The sequence below is a fragment of the Spermophilus citellus genome (assembly GCF_964194105.1).
Source record: "Spermophilus citellus genome assembly, chromosome: 5".
NCBI classification, from domain to species: Eukaryota; Metazoa; Chordata; class Mammalia; order Rodentia; family Sciuridae; genus Spermophilus; species Spermophilus citellus.
The window spans coordinates 169,060,440-169,077,378 of record NC_138186.1 but is presented as its reverse complement, the minus strand read 5'-3'; the positions used below and the strand labels follow the sequence as shown (position 1 = coordinate 169,077,378).

Genomic DNA, 16,939 nt, shown 5'->3' with positions numbered 1-16,939 from the left:
GAAAGTGAAGGTACCAAAGGAATAAATTATAAATCAAAATTATAGAATCTTGTGAGTATACTAATGGCAAATGGATCAGATATCATATCAGTGTGACTTACTTTAAAATGCAATAATATTTACAGATAATGAGCTATCATGCCTTGGAGATTATTTTAATTGTCAGAAAATTAGTGTACACTTTAATAATAATTATATTCAATAACTGTTTTTCCTACTAGGAAATTATCAGTTATGTCAATGAAAACAGTCACAGTGGCAGAGTTTTTTGTAATTCATGAATACAAATGCTGCTGAGAACAGAAAAGAACTAGAAAAAAGAAGATACATCAGAATGTATCTTCTGAATGTCAGTCAGTTAACACAGAATCAGAAAGGGTGACCCAAGCCACACATGGACATTTTAAAGACTGATTTAAGTATTCTAATTATTTCTTTATAACAGCACTGTCTTTACTTGGACACATATTTCTAGTGATTCAGAAAAAGAAATATACTTGTCTCTGTCATTTTGAAAGCAAAATATAATAAAGGAGTAGTCATCAGAAAGTATTTGTGCATAACCTAAGGGGCATTGTTGTGATAAAAGTTTCACTTCCCTAAATTAATATAATTCAGGACCCAGAGTTTACAGATTCAAATTGAGCTTGCTGCTGCTAATCTTTCCATTTTGTATTCAGAAGACTTAGGTGCTGGCAAATTTCTACTCAACATTTGTTGAACTATTTCATGAACATTTCAAAATACAGTTACTCTAATAATTATGGAACAAAATTTATTTGAAAGCCCATAATTTAAAAGTGTCATGGAATCATCTAGTGCATGATGTCACTTAAGACAAGGAAAATAGGGCCTGGCGCCTGAGCCGAACTGTTGTGAGAAGATGCCCAGATGCCCAGAAAAATAAGACTCAGAAACTGCTCTGGTGTAGCTTACTTTCATTCAACAAACACATACGCTGGGACCTGCTCTGTGCCAGATACTGATCCAGTATAGAGTGAGGTGTGCCCCCTGGAATACTGACTCAAGCCCCCTGTAGAGGATTTCGGGATGTGTATTTTTATGAACCTCCCTACTGGCTCCATTTAAAACCCCTCGGTGTCTTCCCATTTCTCTCATTTTTCTTATTCATGCTAATCTCATGTGTTTATAGTTCTTTGCAACTTAAATTGACTTTGAAATAATGTGGGCATGTAAATATATAAATTATAACTATATAAATGTTTATTGATAAAACTATCAGAAATTGTTTATAGTTAACTGATTAACTTAGCTTAAGAAATCATTTTTTTCCATAAAGAAAAATTTTTGGAACACAAGTTTTAATTGATAGGTAGCTGTGTTAATATATCAGTCTCAAGGGACTTAGGCTTTCATGGTAAAATTTAATCTCTGATGGTCCGGGGAGAAAGACACAGTTTGGACAACGAATGGAAGCTAAGTCCATTCTCACATGTACCTGCTCATGTGTGTCAGTTATGGCTTTACTAATTTTATTGCAATAAAATGGTTACTGAAAACCATTTATATTCCAAATGATGGAAAATAGCAATGCAGAAATGTCCCTGGCAACCACCATGTTTGATATTGCAAGTAGGGGGTTGTGAAGTGCTGAGAGGGAACTCTAGGTAATATACAAGTCCATTTGAGCTTTTAAATTTGATACAATTTAAGAGGTTTGTGATTTTGTTGCATTTATAATAGAGTTTATATTGTATCCCGATTTGTCTAGCAAGTTACCTATTTCCTATTCAAATCTGTTTAATTCATGGGACATCCTTGTGCCCTGTATGAGAATTTCAGCAGAAAACAAGACTTTCTTTCTTTCTTTTTTTTTTTTAACCAGGTATATATGACAGCAGAATGCATTTTGATTCATTGTACACAACTGTAGCCCAACTTTATGCTTTTATGGTTGTATACCCTGTAGTATCATACCATATGTGCAGTCATATATGTACTTAGGGTGAAGATGTCCCTCTCGTTCCACCATCTTTCCTACCCCCATTCCCCCTCTCCACTTTGCTCTCCCCTTTTCCCCATCAAAGTTCCTCCATTTTTCCCATGTCCCACCCCATTATGGATCAGCATCTACTTATCAGAGAGAATACTCAGCCTTTGGATTTGGGGGATTGGCTTACTTCACTTAGCATTATATTCTCCAACTCCATCCATTTACCTGAAAATGCTATAATTTTATTCTCCTTTAGTGCTGACTAATATTCCATTGTGTGTATGCCACAGTTTCTTTATCCATTCATCTACTGAACGGCATCTAGGTTGCTTCACAATAGTTTAGCTATTGTGAAGTGAGCTGCTATAAACCTTGATGTGGCTGTGTTACTATTATGTGCTGATTTTAAGTCCTTTAGGTATAGGCCAAGGAATGGGACAGCTGGGTCAAAGGGTGGTTCCACTCCAAGTTTTCTAAGTATTCCATTCCAAGTTTTCTAAGGAATCTCCATTCTGCTTTGCAGATTGGTTGCACCAATTTGCAGTTCCACCAACAATGAATGAGTGTGCCTTTTCCCCCACATCCTTGCCAACATTTATTGTTGTCTATATTCTTGATAACTGCCATTCTGACTGGCATGAGAATCTTAGAGTAGTTTTGATTTGCATTTCTCTAATTACTAGAGATGTTGAACATTTTTTCCATATATTCTTAGTGCATATGACACACTGTCACATAGCACTATGTTATTCATAGATGGGAATGACTTGAATCAATATCAACTACATCAAATTTAGAGACATTTTAATGTGTGTTTATAGCTTTTTTAATCTCTAAATTAAGAAAATGGCTAACCATAAAATATCATTGTCTTAAAAATAATCTAATGAGCTTATGCTATATATTTTACCAACTCTCTCCTAAGGTCTCTATTGAGGTGATTGTTTTAAAGAAATCTTTGTTTCCATGCTATTTAAAACAATGACTAGGAATCCAAATTCAGAATAACATGATGCATCTTATGGTGTTCCCTATGATTCACGTTGTGCTCCTCACTAAGTGTGCAAGTCATGATTCTTATTTCAAGTTCATTCAAGTGAACGCTCTAAAGGACCTCAGATTCCTGCCAAATGGAGAATTAGAGCGGGCTCCTGGTTCCTTCTGCCAAAATCAGTCCTGGAAAAACTACAGGGAAGAACAGGGATTCCAAAAAGTAAGAAATAAAAAGGAAAACAGAGGAGGAAGAGGAAGGGGAAGAAGAGGGAGAAGGAATAGAAAGGGACAAAGGATGAGCAAGAAGGAGACAAGAAGGCAATGGCGGAGGAGGACGTGGAGAAGAGGCGGAGGCCAGGTGGGGGAGCAGTGCTCCTCAGTGCACTTGAAGGCTGAGTGTGGCAGCAGGGGTGGTGGAGGATGCCTGGAGGTGCATCTGAGAAGACAGAGTGCAGAAACGCATGCGAGCTTCCCTAGATTTCATATCTCCAGATCCCGCATGAAGACTTGGTCTGAGATTCCTCTTCACGACATGGCCACCTCCTGTATTTATGACTCTCTCTTCTCTTTGATTAAGCAACAGAGGCAGAAACAATGTGCTGCATATTTTGCATGTTTACTTAATATTTTTTCTCTAAAATGCCTACAAAGAAAACCTTTAGGCAGAGCCTGAGCCACTCCCACCCTGATCAGTATCCTTGTGATTAACAGCACTAAAGGACAAGGAATTGAAGAATGGAAATTTCAGATAAGAAAACTCAAACACAAACTTATTTAATTTGATTTTCATTGTGCATGCTCAATATTATCTGCTTTGTAACTCACTCAGACTGCCTAGCTCTTCCACTGCTGTGCCTGCAGTGTGGATACTGAAGATGCGAGCCACAGAACTGCCATGCTTCCATGTTAGTGGAACAAAGAGGAACGTACAAAAGGCAGAAGATTAAAACTTTTAAATAGCCGGGCACAGTGGTGCATATCTGTAATCCCAGCAGTTCGGGAGTCTGAGGCAGGAGGATCACTGCCAGTTCAGAGCCAGCCTCAGCAATGGTGAGGCACTGAACAACTCAGTGAGACCTTGTCTCTAAATAAAATACAAAAATGGGCTGGGAATGTGGCTCGGTGGTCAAGTGCCCCCTAAATTCAATCCCTGTTACCTCCACCCCCCAAAAGTGATCATTTAAGTAATGATTATTGTTTTTCTGAATTCAGCCGTATTAAGCCATATCTAGAAAATGCATATTTAAAAATAAAAATATAACCCAGAGTTTGCCTGGTAGATTTCATATTCTAAGTTGGATCTACTTCTGTCTCATGGATAATAAACTGGCAACCAATAAGCATATAGAAATTTTTGCTCAAATATTTTGCAATTTTTTCATATTCCCCAAGGAATTTATGGTACATACAGGCAACTGCGATAAAAACACATTTATGTCTTATTTAATTTCAATGATAATTCTTACATCTGGGTAACAGATGCAGGCATTTATTTTTGACTGCCATTATTTTAATCTAGAGCCACTCTGTCTAATATGAAAATCATGCAGCTATTAAAATTAAAGAATATTAAAAATCAGTTCCTCAGTCTCAGAAGACACATTTCAAAAGCTTAATGGCCACACATGGCCAGTTGTACTGTATCAAAAAGAACAAGTGTACAACACTTCCTCTACCGCAGATGTAGTGTTGGATATCATTCTGATCTTTAGTGATACCATAAGAAATAGACTGAACTGGACAGATTACGGAATTCAGCCTGCCATATTGTTTTAGCACATGGAACAAATGGCCATTTCCATGTGCACGAGGCTGTTCTGTTACTTCAGGATGGACGTAATGGTGACATTTACTTAGTTCTAACTCATTTCTATTTTCTAACTTAGGTTCTTTATAAGGTAGTACAACAGAGTGCTCTTGTTACTTTAAGGTGATATGAGGTTTCTAATAAGATGACAACTGGGTCAGCTGATCCTGAACAAATGGGCACACTTAATGACATGGCAGGGGTCCCTGTGCTGCAACTCCACATATGGGAATGACCCTAAGAATAGGTGACAGCCTCCACCATGGTTTAGGGTGGTGAGTCCGAAGATTTCATAGTCACAGGCCACTGAAATCTGATAAAGAAATGGATCTTCTTTCACTTGGCTGTGTACCCATCTCAGGCACTAACGACCCTCTTCACATTTTCCTGGGAAGCTCCCTGGCTCAGAACCTTCAGTGAGGGACCAGGAATGATGGTGTTAAAGCAAGAAGTCTGCCTCACTGGACACCTTGCTCTGCCCCCCACAGGAAGGTACAGCACGGCTCACAGTTTGGGTGATGTGCTTTGGGGCTGGGGGAAGGGTGTGCTGCTTCCTTTAACATTCAAGCTCCTTCCTTAGGAATGACATCCTAAATAAATTCCTAACTATCTAGCAAGAGACTGTGCCCACAGTCAATGCTCTAAGGAGTACATATGAATACACTAAGAGATTGTTCACAATCCTCTGTTTAAATAATATTAATGTCTTATTTTCAAGGCTATTAATACAATTGAAATATAGTAGTAAAGTCCTAAAAGACAGAAGTCTATAGGTTCTGGAATAAAATGTTTCTATAAATTTATGCTATTACACTGTCAATGACAGCAAATAAATTGTTTCCTCTTTATTATTACTCTTTAGCTTACTGAATCAGTACCATAATCAACAGTAGCTTAAGGGAATAAATATAAACATAAACAAGAAAAGCAAATTTTATCCCTGCCAACTGTAATATTATCAAAGATAAAGCGAAATATTTCATCCTATATTTTTATTAATAATTTGTTTTCAAGATTTTTTTAATCTCTTGGCACCTCTTAAAATTATTTGAACAGGTCAAAATAAAGCTATATTAATATTTTTCATTAATGTAACTTATGTGTGGGTTACAATTACTTTAAAACTCCAACACCCACTTACTTTACATAAAGAATTATGACATATTCTTTTTTTTAAATTTTTTTTATTGATTATTTAAAGCATTACATAGCTCATGATATATCATCTTTCATACATTTGACTCAAATTGGGTTTTGAACTCCCATTTTCACCCCAAATACAGATTGCAGAATCACATCTGTTACATATTCACATTTTTACATAATGCCATATTAGTCACTGTTGTATTCTGCTACCTTTCCTATCCCCTACTATCCCCCCTCCCCTCCCCTCCCCTCCCATCTTCCCTCTCTACCTCCCCTGCTGTTGTTCAATTCTCTCCCTTTTTTTTTCCCTCCCCCTTGCCCCTCATGACCTCTTATAATTTTATGTATCATTGAAGGTCTCCTACCATTTCCATATGCTTTCCCTTCTCTCTCCGTTTCTCTCCCCCCATTCGTCTTTGTTTACTGTAGTCTTTTCCTCATGCTCTTCCTTCCTGTTCTGTTCTTGGTTGCTCTCTTTATATCAAAGCAGACATTTGGCATTTGTTTTTTAGGGCTTGGCTAGCTTCGCTTAGCATAATCTGCTCTAATGCCATCCATTTCCCTGCAAATTCTATGATTTTGTCATTTCTTAGTGCTGCATAATACTCCATTGTGTATAGATGCCACATTTTTTTTTATCCATTCATCTATTGAGGGGCATCTAGATTGGTTCCACAGTCTAGCTATTGTGAATTGTGCCGCTATAATCATTGATGCAGCCGTATCCCTATAGAGCGCTTTTTTAAGGTCCTCAGGGAATAGTCCGAGAAGTGTGATAGCTGGGTCAAATGGTGGATCCATTCCCAGCTTTCCCAGGAGGTACACTTGTACACTGCTGGTGGGGCTGCAAAATGGTGAGGCCAATTTGGAAAGCAGTATGACATATTCTTTTACTCAACAGAAATCAGATTTTTAAGCAATCCCACTGTTATCTTATACAAACAAATACATAGACAAGCAAGCATGAAATCCATGCAATAAATCAAATATAAATGAATCCCAAAAATCACAACAAAGCTTTGGGACTATATACTTTTGTTAAGACTAAAATATCTAAATTGGTTATACTTGCTGTACATTATGTTTCATCACACATATATTTTCACATGACAAATCTGCATTCTAATAGAGATGAAGACAAGGAGAATAATAACATTCCTTACCCTCCCCCCAAAAAAATGTTTGCCACAAGGCTTACTGATGATGCCACCATTTTTTCATTTTTTCATAATTTCAATAACTGAATATCAGGTGATGCTCAAGATTTAATATTTAATATTTGCTACTAATATGAAACAATTTTTAATGATTTACTAGATGTGAATGAAAACAATTCTTCCAGGCTTTCTATAGGGGAAAGTTTATATTTTAATTCATCTTTCTAAGCAATTTATCTTGATTAATTTTTAAATTTGATACTGTGATTTTTTTAACATAAATTTATTTGGTACTCATTACAAATTTGATACTGTGATTTTTTTTAACATAAATTTATTTGGTACTCATTTTTAACATAAATTTATTTGGTACTCATTCACCTTTAGACCCAATCTCCAGACTCTTTAGTTAATGTGAAATTTAACTGACATTTGGCCAAAGCCTTTTATTTTCCTTAGCTTGGTGTAAAATGCAAACATACACAACTGCTTTCCCATCTTCAGGCGGAGAAGCCCTTTAAGCTGATAAAAATCACCAAAAGCAAAGTGGTTGATAACAAAAATAATTAAATAGCAGAAGCGGCTAGAGATCTGCATTCATTTTTCAAATTAAATGTAAAAGCCTTCTCCAGTTAAGAGATTGGCAACTTTTTACAAATAACATCAGTGAGCCTTTTAGAAAGAAACACAGCCACATTAGAATGGAGTCATTAGGCAATACATTTATTTTGAAGCCAATTAACCTTTTGTCAGAAAAATGTTGGTGCTGTAATGGCTTTGGCTGTGGAAGTCAGCCTCTAACAGGGCAGTGCGTGACAGCCCGCATAGGCTGACAGGGGCTGCAGACAGCAGAGCCCAGGAAGGACATCAGCCTCCTTTTGTATTCTGCTCTGCATTTCCAGGGAGCAGACAATCTTGACCTATCCATTTAGGTAATTAAAGCTTCCATTTGGAAGTGTCCTGCAGGAAGGTGAAATTTGGGGGAGATAAATGGCTGTTGCTCTCTGTATCCAGCCGCCAGTTCCATCATTTGATGGACTGCCTGAAACAGGCCGGGCTGCCAGGTTCTCATAAAAATAGAGATGAATTGGGCAGCAGACAATTCTCTAAGGCAAAGCAACTCTGTCATTTTCTTCTTCGCAGGCTATAATTTAATTGTTAGTCAAGGTGGACGGCTGACACAGGGGGGCCTTCTCTAAGAGCTTACCCACCATCTTCCATTTGCTGAGAAATTACTTCAGTTTATTTACTTAGCAGCCAAGTTTGTTTGGCACTGGGAGATGTCACTTCAGCAAGCGCAGCTGGCTGTCACAGCTGTGCCTGGGCCTTACCTTCCAGGCTATTTTGTTTCCTTTCGAGTCATGCTCAAGGGCGATTGGGAAGTCTCCTCGCTCATAAAATTTTCGAAATGCTGTGGGCTTGGTTGGTCTTTCTTTAAATGCCCCTGCGGCCGGAGGGCCTCTCACCTTGAAAAGAAAAGATCCTTGTCAGGTTCTAAAACACACTAAAAAAATTCCTAGCAAAAAGCCTCTTTCTTTTTTTTCCCAAAGATTTTAATTTGTCAAAAATATGCTAGAACATAAAGACCAAATTACCTCATCCAGTACAACAGAGACCTCACATTAATGCCAACATTTGGGGAAGAATATTACTTTATACTACTAAGGGTCTCCTTTTTTTCAAGGCACTTTAGAAAGCTTCCTTAGAAAAATGCCACTTCCGATACCACCTTGTAAGGAAGAGAAGCTTGGCTTTACAGCTAAGGAAAAGAATTTAATGGAGCTAAATTCAGAGTGTTAAAAGACTTTTAAAATTTCTAATAACTGTAAATTCTGACATCAGGTTTGATACCTGTTGTGGAAACTAAAGTAATAAATTTAAAATATTTCATTTCTCTCTTTCTTTGTAAACATAAAATAGTGATGAATGTTCTCATATTATGAATATTAACAAAAATTATAAAATGTGGTATAAAATTAATAATAAACTAGAGAGTTTATAAAGAAAAATGGTAGCATACTGTGCGTGTGAATAGCATGCATTTGGTAATATGAATTCATGAGAAAGCAATTTTAGAATAGATAATATGAGATGTCACCTCCAAAATGGTAACTATTAAAGAGGAAATATTTTCTTTAGAATTATTAACACTGAGCACATCTTTTCAATCTGCATTATTTATATCTAAACTAATTCATCAAGTTTATAAAATTCGAAGTGTTAAGTGAACTATTTAGAAAATTATAGTCTACTTTATCATTCCTTACAGGTAGACTAAACATGATTGTCTTTCCTACTTACAAAATAAAGGAAAATACTAGTCATTTCATGTGCCATTCTAACAAAATCATGATTGTTTTTCTCACAATATGTACAAGCCAAAAAATAATTTACTATTTCAACTCATTGTTATATTAATTTTAAGTTTTGTTAAAAGTTTAATTTCAACAAACACATTAACATATCTATAATACATACTAAATATATAAAGATATAATAAATATATTGTATCTAGTACACATGGGAAGGGTAATACTTGAAAGTGAGCTGGCTATTAAGAACTATTAAGATGATGGAATACTGAAGAGGCAGAGGAAAGTGAAGTAACCCAAAGGCACTTATTAGATTTGGAACTGTCCCCACTACACAGCGCTTCTTCCCAGTATGTGGTTATGTGAGTAATTGAGGCAACACCTGATATCACCAGTGGGAAGCAAAATTTCCTCTTCCTCACTGAAGGTTTGAAATTTCTTCTGGTATTAGAATTCTACACCATCATTTTCAGTCAGATTCACTCAATTGTCAAATAGCCACATGCATTTGACAACTATGTTATGTAGCACTCTAAGCCAGAGATTGTATACAGAGAAGTACACTTTCAACTGCATTACTGTCATAGAAACTGAAGAGCTGTGATTCCTGAACTTTTGTCATTCATGAAATAGCAAATTTGGGGGACTTGATCAAGGACTGACTTATTTTTTCCTTTTTGCATAAGAAGTTACTTTAAAAAAAGATCACCACCTACCAACATGGCACCTTAATAACATCCTCAAAAAGTGGATGCTATTAAGGAGAGAAAACTTGGCCCAAATAAACCAGCATGGATGGAGGTAAATTATAGTGCCACAGTGCCTGTGTAGGGCTTGTGTGCATGGGCACATGTGGGTGCATGCATGAGTGTCTTTTCTGTAGAGTGCTGATTACTGGTTAGTGGAGACCTCATTTTACTTTGCTTATCTAACTTTTTATTCAGCTAATTTTACTCAGTTGTTGGAAATAATATATAGAGAGACCATGTATCCTTTATCCAGTTTCCACAATGGTATTATCTTGCAAAACCCCTGGAATTTATTATGATGTTGCTGACATTAATACGTACAAGAAACAGCATTTTTATCACCACAAAGATCCCTCAGTAACATCTTATATAGACACGGCGTTTTGTTCCAGTCCCACCCTCCAGCTCTCACTTGCTGGCAACAACTATCTCTTTGCCACTTCCATGATTTTGTTATTTTGAGAACCACATAGCATGTACTCTTTGACTTGGCTTCTTTTCACTCAGCATAAGTCTCTGGAGATTTACATAAATTGTAGTTCAGTAATTTCTAATGCTGATTGGTGTTCCTTGGTGTGGATGTACTGCAGTTTAACCATACACCATTAAAACTACTCTGGGTTGTTTCCTGTTTATACTGTTATGGATAAAATATGAATTTTGGGTAAATTGTCTTTATTAATTTAAGGAAGTTCCCCTCTTCATATTTTTCTGAGTTTTAAGTTTTGAATCAATGAATGTTCAATTGTACCAAATGTTTTTTCTGCATCAGTAAGTACACTCATATGATTTTTCTTCTGTCACTTTCTAATATGGAGTTTTGGAGTCTGGGAATTATGAATATAATTTCCTTAATGGCTATAGAGGTATTCAAATGATCTGTTTCCTATTGAATGACTTACTGTGGTCTGTGTTTTTTGAGGAACTGGCCTATTTCATGAAAGTTGTCAAATTTGTATGTATAGAACAGCTGGTCGTTTTCCATCATCTTTTTGATGTTTGTAATGGTATCCATTGTTCACTTTCAATATTTATCATTTGAATCTTCTCTTTTTTCCTTGTCAGTCTTGCTAGGAGGTTTTCAATTTTCTTTCTTTCTTTGGTTTGTTTTTCTGCTTTCATTTTATTCATGTTACTTCCTTTTTTTTGTACTTGATTTCCATTAATTTTCTAGTTTTTGAAATAGGAGCCTAGATTACTGATTTGAGACTTCTACTCCTGTCTATTTTTATGCTTTTAGTGCTAATGGATTTCCCTCTCAGCACAATTGTAGCTACATCCCAAAAGTTTATTATGTAGCATTTTATTTTCACTCAATTTTTAAAAAATTTCTCCTGAGATCCATGGATTATTTTGAAAAGTCTGTATGATTTCAGAATTTTTAATTTGTTGAGGTTTGTTTTATGGCCCAAAATATAGTCTGTCTTGCTATGTGTTGTGTGGTACATACAACAAACATCTTCTGCTGTTGCTGGCTAGAGTGTTCTGTATGTTTTGATTAAGGCCTGTTCCTTGATGATATTGTGTTTTTCTATGTCTTGGCTGATTTTCAAGTAGTTGTTCTATCAGTTGTTGAGAAAGGGTTGTCAAGTATGCACCACCTGTAACTGAGAAATTGTCTGTTTCTCTTTTCAGATCTGCTTCATATATTTGGCCATGCTGTACTTTGGTTGTACACTCTTAGTATTTTCATGACTTTTTGGCATATTGTCCCTTGTTCTCATTATGCAATGTTTCTAACTGATCTCCTTTACATTATGCAATGCCCCCTTTCTGTTTTTTTCCTCTATACTTTACTTTATTTGATATTATATTAGCCAATCCAATTTTCTTTGATTAATATTTGTTTCACATATTATTTTTCATTTCCTTTTACTTTCATCCTGACCATAGCATCAAAAATATTTTTTTGTAGATAGTATATCTTTGGGTCATGGTTTTTAATCTACTCCACCAATCTCTGCCTTTTAATTGTTATATTTAAACATTTACAATCAATGCAATTATTGATATGTTAAGGGTAAAATATGCCATGTCATCTTTGTTTTTCATTTTCAATCTTTATTTTCTTTTTCCTGACCTCTTGTGGGTTAGTTGAACATATTTAGAATCCTATTTTATCAATTGTATTTTTAGTGTATCTCATTAGGTAGCTTTTTAAAATTATTGGTCTAGGTATTATGATATATGTATATACAAAAATGTGTACATATATACATATATGCACACATATATACATATAAACATGTATGTGAATATACATGTCTATACATATACATGTATGCATGTATACATATATATTTTTATCTTATCACATCTATTAGTATTATTATTTTACCAGTTCAAATTCAATGTAGAAACCTTACCTCTCTATTTTGTGCCATATTCTCCCTAGTTATAATTGTCTGAAATATTTCTTCCACATATATTTAGAACCACATCAGAAACTTTTATAATTTTTGCTTCAACTGAAATACATCATTTAGAAAACTCAAGAATAAAAGGGAAGCATTTTGTATCTACTTTTATTTTGTCATTTTCTTTCTTCCTTTTTTATTGCTTCCTTTCTGTTAAGAGAACTTTCTTAGACATTCCTCTAGGGCAGGTCTGCTAGGGGAAAAATTCTCTTAATTTGCCATGATCTGAGAATGACTTAACTTCATCTTCATTCTGAAAACTATATTTGGGTGTTTCAGGATTTGCAGTTTGCAGTTCTTTTCTTCTCGTGGTTCAGAACTGCAATGCCTCTTCCTATAGCCTGCGTGGCGTCTGATGAGAAGTCCACTGTATTCAAATTGTTTTCCCTTTTATAAATAAATTTTTACTTTTTTCTTAGAACTTCAATATTTTTCTTTGTCTTTAGAGCTCAGAATATTAGTTATGATGTACCTTGGCATATATTTCTTTGTCTTTAACTGTTCAAATTGCACTCAATTTGTCAATCTATAGGTTCTTGTCAAATTTGGAAGATGTTCAGCCCGATTTCTTAGAGTACTATTCTAGGCTTGACCACATCCTCTTCTTTGACTGGATTCCAGTGACATTAAGCTCATTATTATTATTATTATTATTATTATTATTATTACTGTTTTCTGGTTTTCAGATTGGGTAATTCCTACTGCTTTCTCCAAGTTGTGGATTCTGCCTTCTGTACTCTCCATTCTTTTTTGTTTAATATCAGTTATCCTTTTTAGTTCTAAAGTTTGCATTTGATTCTTCTTTGTCTTCTGTTTCTTTGTTGAGACTTTCTATTTTTTCATTCTTTTGAATGTGTTAATAATTACCCATTAAAGTATTTTTGGCAATGGCTACTTTCAAATTCTTTTCTAATACCTCTAACATTTCTGTCACCTCGATGCTGATATCTATTGAATGTCTTTTCATTCACTTTGAAGTCTTCCTGATTATCAGTGTAATTATGGATTTTATATTGAAACACAGGCATTTGGTATATTATGTTATGAAACTTTGGATCTGAAACCTTCAGTTTTAGCTTGGTTATTCTGACATGTCTGGTATCGGGTGGGGAAGGTTGCCAGCTCATTATTGTCAAGTTGGGATGGAAACATCAGTCCCCTGCTTGGCCTCCATTAGCCTCAAAAAGAGAATGCCTCATTAACACTGTGTGAGGTTGGGGATTCTAGCACCACTTGGCCTCCACTGATACGGCCCAGCTGGGAGGGGCAGGAGTGGCTCATTACTGCCCCTCAGGTTGTCTACACTGGCACCACAGATGGTGCGGCCCTATTCCCACTGGGCACTGGTCATCCTTGACTCTCCACTCGGTTTCCTGTGACACTACACAGGTGTCTCACCAGCAGTATGGTGAGGAAGTGCAAGTTCCCCAGACGAGCTCTGCTTCCAATGAGGGTGTTGGGGACCCCAACACCCCCGGCCTTACAACAATACAACCACAACTGTTATTTAGACATTTAGTTTGCTCATCATCTGCTAACCATCCTTTTCAGATTCGTCTAGAAGTCAAGTAATTATTTTTGCTGTAAGCCTCCTACTTGTTTAATTGGCCTAGAATTTACTTTAGATGATCAGTTTTTCCTTGCTTTGTATGTTTATTGAAACCAAATCCTTTTTTCTTTTTTCTCTTATACTTAATGTACTACAATATTTTTTATTCTGATCTCAAAATTCTAACTGTTCAAACCTTTGAAGGAATGATACATTGTTCTCTAAGAAAGCCTACAACACTTTTTATATATTGATAAAAACAACGTATACTTCTTTCTTCCCATACATTTTCATGTGCACCCTACAGAAATGATCACATGCCTACGGTTCCATGGAAAGTCTTTATTTAGAACAGGATTTTACAAAACAATTCATGCAAATACACAGTGAGTCAATAGTGTGGAAATTTTTATTCCAGTATCTGTTTTCTTCTGTCTTTATTTTTCTGCTGTTTACTTATTAAAGTTTTGGATTCTGCTCTGTGTCTATTCTACATTAACTCCAGGCATCCCAAAAACTGCAGCTGAACCAGTGAACTGGCCTGTTCTCATTCCATCTCCTAGTGCAGCAGCGGTCACTGAGTCTTATGCAGGTGCTTTGTCACCATGTCCTGTTCCACATACAGCGTACCCACCCCAGCTTTATATCAGGACATGACTATTTTTATAATCCTCATATTATTTGTTCCAGATAATTCTAAAAATCTGTTCATTAAAAAAAAACAAATGAGATACAATTAACTCTAGAAAGGTAATGAAGGTATTATTATCGGAAACGACACAGGTGGTCGTAGCTTGACTGAACAACTTTTAAAATAAGCAAAAATACTGTTGAGAATCCTTAGATAAGTTCTATATTTGTGGAAGAGGACCTACTGTAAATTTTATTTCATGTCTTGAGATTTTTTACCTCAATTTATTATAAATAATATAAAGCAAATAAGGAGCCATAAATCAAACTAGATTTGTGGGAAAATGCAATTAAGATTTGCCTGAATGGTGGGGGCAATCCAGAAACCAATTAGGAAGAATGGATGTTGCAGCAGAATGCTTTTAATAAAAGCTAATGCACTTGGGAACCAAGATATTGAATGCAGTTTGAAATGACTACAGATGACAGAGTACTTTATATGCCTACATTTATTGAATGTGCTGTAATGGATTTAGGACTTAGATCACAGTGTCTGTCATATGGGCACAAAACTAATAACAGTAAGTAGGAAGGAATTGAAGAATCTCTGAAATTCTTTATCAGAAACTTTAAAATTTCTGTTTTGCTATTTTTATTCTTAAACATAAATTGGTGTTGCAAAAAAAGAGACATATTTCAAGTGGGAAATCTTCATTGCAATATTCTAACTCATCCATTTACCCAACTCCATAAAACATTGAAGCAATAAGATGCAAAGATGTTAATTTCTAGCTTTTACAAGCCTCATCCTGAACTTTTGGCTTATTAAAGCACTATTGTCATGCAGTTGCAGGTTAAAATGGGCATTGGTCCTCAGGCACTGGACCATTAGTCCAAAGACTTGCATGTTTGTTGCCATCATCCCAGTAATAATGGGTGGTAGGGAAAATGTGAAGTCACTTATTTTAGGAAAATTATTCTTTAAAGATCTAAAAATAGAGATCTGAAAACAGGGAATTCTATTTCTGCATCTTACATTTTCTAATTATTTTCAAGGTCTACTAGTAAAGGATGTTTGGTCTGGTGTCTGGAGAAGGTCCATTCCAGATGGGCAGTCTAGTCCATCTCCAAGACAGCAAAGGCCTTAAGTCAGGGTAGCATCAAGAATAATGACATAATCCAATAGCGCTTTCATGGTTCTACTAACATTGGTACCATTTTCAAGCAAAGCATGAAAAATGATTTTGTAGACAATGAATCATTGAGGTTAAAGCACATGATGGAAATCATAGTAGTGGTGATAAATGGTTGAAAAGAAGCTTCAACACTGTGTCTCTCAGAATGTCATTAGTCACCATGCTTGGTGGTAGATCTAGGCACACTCTAAAGGAAAATTTTCTAGGGCACGTGATGGGTGAATGCAGAGGGCTAGAGGCTGAGCTGAGGCTTGGGTTTCAAGACCACAAAGTTGGAAATAGTCCATTTATTTAAATAATGTAAAGAATAAGAAAACTGCAGAATGTTTGCAGGAAACCTAATTAAATCACTCATAATTCCACCACCTATTAATAATTTGTGCTTTCCCTTCTAAACTCTCTGTAAAATACAATATTTTTATGTTTTATGTATTTTTCATTTACTATACTTTTTACTCTGTAAAATATGTCCTGATGTCCCTGTTGATATCAAATTTCATTTTCATGGCTACATAATATTCAACCAACTATTTGCAATTATGTTTGGAATTTATATCAGTTCCATTTTTTTTCCTATTGGGATTACATAGTTTAAGCATTTCAGACATTTGAAAGTTTCTGCATTTTACATTATTTGCTTCAGACAAAGTCCACAATTTGAAATAAGGTAAAAATTATGTGTATTTTATGATTCTTGAAAAATTATTTGCTAATTAAACTGAAGAACAAGTCTTCCTGTTGTTCAATTTAGTTTACTTTGGTTGAGAAATGAGGAAGAATACTTTCTCCTTTTAGTATAAATGCTATCTACATGTATTTGTGTGTTCATGTCTTTTCCACATTTGTCATCAACTTGCATGCACTCTTTATACAGAAAGATAATAAGTTTTGTTCACTGAAGGTATCTCCTATCATCTTTGTTTTCCATTGTATTTATTTAGCACTTAAAGGTTCTGAATTTTTTATGGAATGTCTAACTTTTATTTGCTCTTTTTGCCTTCAGCTTTGTCTTCTGTAGATCATTCATCT

General features: G+C 35.5%; 1 protein-coding gene across 1 annotated transcript in view; it reads right to left on the bottom strand.

Moving 5' to 3' along the window:
* The window catches only part of PACRG (parkin coregulated), a gene marked incomplete at its 5' end in the record, with an annotated part of 515,654 nt that overhangs the window by 426,314 nt on the left and 72,401 nt on the right, over positions 1–16,939 (bottom strand). The window contains one exon of the mRNA XM_081295777.1: positions 8,389–8,523. Coding sequence (XP_081151903.1) covers positions 8,389–8,523 — 135 coding nt within the window. The remainder of the gene's footprint in view (positions 1–8,388; positions 8,524–16,939) is intronic.